Source organism: Mustelus asterias, chromosome 4 (assembly GCF_964213995.1).
Source record: "Mustelus asterias chromosome 4, sMusAst1.hap1.1, whole genome shotgun sequence".
Classification (NCBI taxonomy): Eukaryota; Metazoa; Chordata; class Chondrichthyes; order Carcharhiniformes; family Triakidae; genus Mustelus; species Mustelus asterias.
The window spans coordinates 22,912,470-22,919,637 of NC_135804.1; the positions used below are offsets into that span (position 1 = coordinate 22,912,470).

Consider the following 7,168-nt stretch of genomic DNA (forward strand, 5'->3'; position numbering starts at 1 on the left):
CCAAGTGAGTTCAGTTGGCACTGAACTATTACAGGCACTGCTTTCCAATAACAATGAGATGCTAATATTTATTCCACATATCTTAACAGGTTTTGCATATTCTGGCCCACATTCTTATCTGCTTGTTACTTGCTTGAAAAACTGATGATCAACCCAACAAAATATTCAAAATTAGAATTTCTTCAGTGATCTCTCGCCATTGTGGCAACTAAAATTAAATACGAATTTATAAATTTTATGGTACTTGTTTAAAATCAGGGCTCAAATTTGTTGTTTTGCTCCCATTTTGACCTCCCAGTGGCATGAAGTTCCATATTGACATTGCTGGTTTTTGAATGCCTCACATCCACGTTTGATGCTACAGAGTAAGTGTTGGCAGAGTATTCTCCATTTTGGGACAGCCATTGTAGCTCAGTTTGGACCGGGTTCTTACCTGTGATCCACACATACCCATACCCAGCTCCGGATTCTGATGAGGAGCAGAACTCTAGCTAAACTTCATTTTCCGAGCCACAAGCCTGTTTGGGGCCCAATTCAGATAAACTAACTGAAACCAGGAGCTGAAACCTATCACCTGACCTGTTTGCTCCAGTGCTAAACTAACTAGATTTACATTTTTTATAATGTGGTTATAACCGCAACTATCAAACTTATGTTCCCAATAGCTATTGCGCAATAATTAAGGTTAATTAGTAACAATAATTTGTGCCCAACTGGCGCCAAAACATTAGCATAGAACCCCTACAGTGCAGAAGGAGGCCATTCAGGCCATCAAGCCAGCACCGACAACAATCCCATCCAGGCCCTATCCCCATCATCCTGGTATTTACCCTTCTAATCCCCCTGACACTAAGGGTCAATTTAGCATGGCCAATCAGCCTAACCCGCACATCTTTGGCATGTGGGAGGAAACCGGAGCACCCGGAGGAAACCCACGCAGACACGGGGAGTATGTGCAGACTTCACACAGACAGTGGCCCGAGGCCGGAATTGAAGCCAGGTTCCCTGGTGCCCTGAGGCAGCAGTGCTAACCACTGTGCCACCGTGCCGCCCTCGGTTGAGAAACTGAACACTGTGCGGCAAAGCGCCCCCCCAACCCCCCCCGGCACCGCATTCTTTACAGTGAATTCTTGATAGCAGTAAGGTATCTCAGAAAGGTGCTGGGGAAGAACTAGGGCAGGGATTGTCTGGCCGTTCATGTTGGCGGGATTCTCTGGTCCAGCCGGCAGTGCACCCCCGCCCGAGTATTTCCCACCAGCAGGGCATGCCCATTGACAGCAGCGGGACCAGAGAACCCCACCGCTAGCAAACAACATGCCACCTCCCACTGGCAGGAAACCCATGGCTGGGAGGCCAGAGAATCTCACCCTAGATTCTTTTGCTGGGCTAGACTTTATGGTGTAGTCTGGAGGGCAAGACGAGGTGTGTTGCACTCATTCCTGGGTTGCTGGATCAAAGCCCTGGAACACTCCCTCCCTTGTAGCACCGTGAGTGCATCTACACCACATGGACAGCAGCAGTTCAAGATGGCAGCTCACCATCATCTCCTCGAGGGCAATTGGGGATGGGCAATAAATGCTGGCCTCGCCAGCAAAGCCCACATGCCACAAATGAATAAAAACAAAATCCACCCCATCATCACTACTTTCAGAGCAGCAAGGGCCAAAGAGTAGCTCACTGGTGTGTGTCTAAGATGGATGATGATGCATTGCAAGTCAGTGGAGGAATGAGAGGAGTTAATTACTCAGAGTTTCAACAAGAGGAAAAATGAAGTAGATTTTCACACTGGATGGTGAAATATGTTCTGTTGGGTGAAGCTTTAAATGCTAAAACCTTGCCATCAGAATTTTGTTGTTCTACAACAACTTTATGGTAGTATTGCATGCTACTTTTGGCCTCACCATTGACTCATGAAAAGTGAAAAGCCCACTTGCATTTGTAAAACTCTAGTCTTAATGAAAGAGACATGCATGAAAAAACAAAATAACTGATTCTAATCTATTCTGCAATGTTGTATAAATTGAAAAACAGACTCTTTTTATTTTCCTCAACGTATTTGGGATCTGTTAGTATTTATGTTTCTTCTGCTTTGTATTTTATTTTTTAGCTTTAACTTCTCCTAAACCTAACCTTTTGGGCATTCCTGGTTCAACTGCACCCTCCCCTGGCCTTCCTACTACTGGACTGCCAAGCAAGCAACCTTCTTCACTGACATCCCAGGCCCCGACACAGACTACCCCAACAACTCCACGTCCGGCTTCAGCTACCCAGCAACCACCACCCGAACCACGTAAAAGCAAAGAAAATGAGAGGGCGAAAGAAAAGGAGAAAGATAAGATGGACCCTATGCCTACAACAAACAAGGAGAAAAACGACAACAGCGCCGGCACATCAGTGCCCCTTCCTGGCATGGAGTACGTGGTCGACCCGGCCCAGCTTCAAGCTCTGCAAAATGCACTGGCTTCTGATCCGACTGCCCTGCTCACCAGCCAGTTTTTGCCCTACTTTGTGCCAGGCTTTTCTCCGTACTATGCCCCACAAATTCCCGGAGCCCTTCAAGGAGGATACCTACAACCGATGTACGGGATGGAAGGTCTCTTCCCCTACAACCCAGCTTTATCCCAAGCTCTGATGGGGCTGTCGCCAGGTTCTTTGCTGCAGCAATATCAGCAATATCAGCAAAGTCTACAAGATGCCCTCCAGCAGCAACACAGGCAATTGCAGCAACAGCAGCAGCAGCAACAACAGCAGCTACAGCAACAGTTACAGCAACAGCTACAACAGCAGCAACAGCAACAGCAGCAGCAACAGCCAAAGCAGCAGCCTAAACCAAGCCAAGTCCCCGCCCCACAACTAACAGCTTCTCCAGATAAAGAATCCACCAAAGAATCTATTAAAACAGAAGAGCAAGCCAGTGCTCCCAGAGAAACATCCCTTTCAAAACCAGAGGAACGGCAACAAACAGAAAGCAAAAGTACGGACTCGCTTGACCTGTTCATTGTTTCAAAGGTGCAGTACAAGTTGGTCTGTCGCAAGTGTCAGATGGTCTTCACTGATGAAGAGACAGCCATGAGCCACCTGCAGTCAATATGTTTCTTCGGTCAGTCTGTGATAAATCTGCAAGAGACGGTGCTTCGTGTACCCACCAGCACCTACCACTGCCTGGCCTGTGATACTACACTGAGCGGGGATGAAGCTCTAAGTCAACATCTCGAGTCAACCTTGCACAAACACAGAACAATCAAACGAGCAGCAAGATACGCCAAAGAGCACGCTAGTTTATTACCTCACTCAGCCTGCTTCCCCGATCCTAACACCGCATCTACCTCGCAGTCTGCCACTCACTCTAACGACAGCCCCTCCTCCAGCCTGTCCCCCCATGCCTCCATAAAATCTTGGCCTAACATTCTTTCCCGAGCCTCAGTCAGGAAGCCCTGTTCTTTACCTTCTCTCTCCTCATCTTCAACAGTTACCTCAAGTTCATGCAGCACCTCAGGGGTTCAGACCTCTATACCAACAGACGGCTATTCAGATGAGTCTGATAGTGAGCTCAGCCAAAAGTCAGATGGCCTGGATTGCCCGCTGGAGGGTCCAAATGACCCCAGCTGCCGCAGAGACAGTAGTCTGACTAGTGTAGGAATGGACACCTTCAGATTGTAAGCTTGAAGATGGACAATATGATTAATAAAAAAAAACAAACCAATTTCAAAAAAGACTAACTGCAATTCCAAAGCTTCTAACCAAAAAAAATAAAATCTTTCAGGATTGTTGTCTCATATTGATATGCTGGCAACATCTAAACCTGTTACACTGGTTGCTAGAAGGTACTATGGTTAGCTGAGCAATGACAGAAACCAGAAAGCAATGAACTGCCTCAATTTAATTACAGTGGTCTTTGAACCTGAAACCCTTTATTTCCCCAGTGCAAACATGCCCTAAGTTGATAGCACAGCAGATGTCAGCATGTACCTTATGGGATGACAATCCACCATTTACAGTTTAGATTTCTTGCTATGTAAGCATTCGGATACCAATGGCTAGCTAAAATGTAATGTCTTGTATTCTCAGGTCAATAGCTCACACCTTGTTCTGTTTTCAGAATCATACTTTGCTTTTGTTTGTTTGTTTTTCCTGTTTTTTATTTTTTTTTGTTCCAGAAGAAGATTTTTTTTTTCAAAACGGGCAGAAAGTATTCAAAAAAAAGAGTTAAAATATTAAACACATCTTACTGGGGATTTACAAAGAATAGCTCTTCTGCTGTATAATCTGAGGGATAATTAAGCACTCCCATTGCCACCAAAACACAAGAGTGTTGAGGACTTGTAGCTGAGATAACAACGAATTTAAAAGAAAAACTAACTTTCTGTATTTATGATAGATATGAACATTTTGGTGTTGAGTAGTTTGTTGCATTGGAAATGACCTAAACAGTATGGTAGATTGAAAACCTTTGTGTACATTAGCTTTTGTATTGTCCAACAGAAAGCTCTTCATTTTGATGTTGTCTTGTTCATTCCTATAGGGTAGATTGAATCAAGTTACTGGTCTATGCTTTTCTGTCGTATTCCTTCCTTTCCCACCTTCCCCTTCTGACCTTGAAACCTTCCTTAATGCTCACCTTCCTCTTTGAAGGTGCTTTGCTCTAGTTTTATAGGAGGAAGAAAAAAAAAGTAAATTTAAAGATTTTTTGTGGATAGGGTCCTTTTCAATTTTTTTGTGAACCTTTAAGGAACATAATGATTATTTACCTGTGTCTGTAACCTTTGTGCACTTACCTCTCTGCTTTTGTAGATGCTGTGGAATTTTTTCCTATGAAGCAGACATTTGTTTTTTGTGTAGTGTGGCGGCAGTCTGGTCTTTTTTTTTGGGGGGGGGGAGGGAGGGAGGAGATTAATTATTATTTTTTTCTTTTGTCATAAGAGAAAAAATTCTCGCGCTTTAACAAAATCCAAAGACATACACTTTCACCATTGGTGCATAAAGATGAAAAGAGGCATCTTTATACTTGAGAATTTGTTCTTCTGATTTAATAAAAATTTAACAAAAAAGGAATGGTAATATCCAGGTCACTGCCATTGCTTCTTCTGCAAGCAAAGGAGTGGCTTAAGACAAAACAAATAAAAATACCAAAAAAAACTTTTTACTTAAAGGTTTGTCCTTGTATTGTGGAATAAGTGCAGTGGTGGTTAGAAGGCACTGCTACTACCAAGAATATCAGATAGTGATCTTTTAAGAAAATGTCTTTGTTATTTGGGCACTTGTGTTATGTACATCTCTGTAGTCACATTAATGTCAAAACTTCATTAGGATTAAAAAGGTCTGAACTCTTTTTTAAAGAAAAAAAAATCTTTTTTTGCTGCAAATGTTGTAGTCACACAATAGATGCTTGCTTATACCTTGCTTTTTGCTAAGCTTTACTGCAAACCAATAAATCAGTTTTAGCCCTTGCTTTTTTGATATTCCTTTTTTCATCTTTCTGTTGCAAATGGAACGTTTTTAGACTGTGAATACACCTTTCCATGGTTCAGTTTGGCTGATGCTTCTATTAATGTCAAAAGCCAATACAAATTGCAGAACTCCAGTTCATTCCAAACTATCAACTTGGAGTTTGTTGCAGGGACTGATGTTTTGTTTAAAATCTTTTTTTTTTTTGTTTTTGTTTTTATTTTTTTGAAGTAGTCGATAAGCTGTTGTACATATTCATAATCAGGCTTGTGCACAGTGCAAAAATGATTTTTTTGTAATAATTACATGCAGATAGTATAACTCTTCGGTTCAGAGGTGACAGAAGTTTAAATTACATTTAAAAGAAGGCCTATTTTACATAAAGATATCTGATAACGTTCAAAAACGGAAAAAAATCAAAATCTTTTCTAAATGAGGTTAAGAAAAAAAAAATAGCTCCCACAAGATGAAAAATTTTATTCCAAGGTTGTACAGTTTTTGTTTTTTGTTTTGTTTTTTGATGTGATTCTATGAAATATATTCGGCATTTAACTGTTAATTTGTATGTTAGTATGTTTCTGTATCATATATAATTTTCCTCATATTAACTGTTAACATTTTAACACTAGCATTATATTTTAAATACTGGTTTGTTTTATGTTTTTTATCTTTATATACTATGACATGGCCTCTTAAGGTGCAATTTTCTGGTTTGTATTTTCTTGGAACTCTGACCTTTGTTTCCAAAGTCTGTTCAGTAGCACTTGTACTCTACCATTTACAAAGACTAATAATTGTGTGGGTCAGGCTACCCCAAGTTTTACAGTTAAACGTAGCAAGACGTACAGGTGAAAAGTGGACAAGACATATTTGCATCTAAAGGCACCACCAGTACTGAAACATGGAGCTGGATAAAAGCACTGAGCAGTTTTTTGAAAAAAAAATTATTTAACTATATATGAATGTGGCCAAAGCTTTAAGCAATGAGAATGATGCCACATTAAAAGTGTCCATTTTTTTGTGGCATGGGGAAAAAGAATAAGACAAGAGAAGCATTAACACAAGTCAGCATACTTGATGTATCTAAGTTCTTGGACAATAAAGAAGATTATTGTCGTTCTTGTGGAGAAACTGCCCACTGTGAACAGCATTGACTTTTACATCTTGGGCAACTTTGGAAACATTACCCTGAGGTGAAAGAGGTATCTCCAGCCTTGCAATGTACAAAAAAAAGAGCAAGTTAAACCAAAAATGATGTTCTTGATGTTTTTTCTATAATGTAGTCTTGTTAGTTTTTTTGTTACTGTAACAATAATGAAAAAAAATTTCAACTGTACCAAAATCATGGAAACTAACAACCACGTGGATTTCGAACTTTAAAAATTTTGTCACAAACCTTGTTGTCATAGTTAAGTTGATTGTAGATGGTAATTGAATATACTCCTTTGAAAATACTTCATCAAGTATGTTTCTTGCTCATTGTGATACATTAAAAAAAACCCAGTATGAGCAAAACCTTGTGTTTGGTAATGTTATTCACTCATTTAAGAAATGACTCTTGATCCTACTCGAAATACAACTTAAGGTAACTAATATCATCATACCTACCGTACTGGTGAGATATTGGTGCTGCCATTCCCAGAGATTGGGAAGTGGCACAGTCCATTCCGTCTGAGTCTGGAGACCACAGGTCGAGGTTTCATACACATGCAAATGTGTTGAC

General features: G+C 40.8%; 1 protein-coding gene across 1 annotated transcript in view; it reads left to right on the top strand.

Annotated features, from left to right (window-relative positions):
* The window catches only part of zfhx3b (zinc finger homeobox 3b), a 327,286-nt gene extending 320,336 nt beyond the window's left edge, over positions 1-6,950 (top strand). The window contains exon 9 of the mRNA XM_078210650.1: positions 2,108-6,950. Within this exon, the coding sequence (XP_078066776.1) occupies positions 2,108-3,660 (1,553 nt within the window). The 3' untranslated portion in view covers positions 3,661-6,950. The remainder of the gene's footprint in view (positions 1-2,107) is intronic.
* Positions 6,951-7,168: the final 218 nt, after the last annotated feature.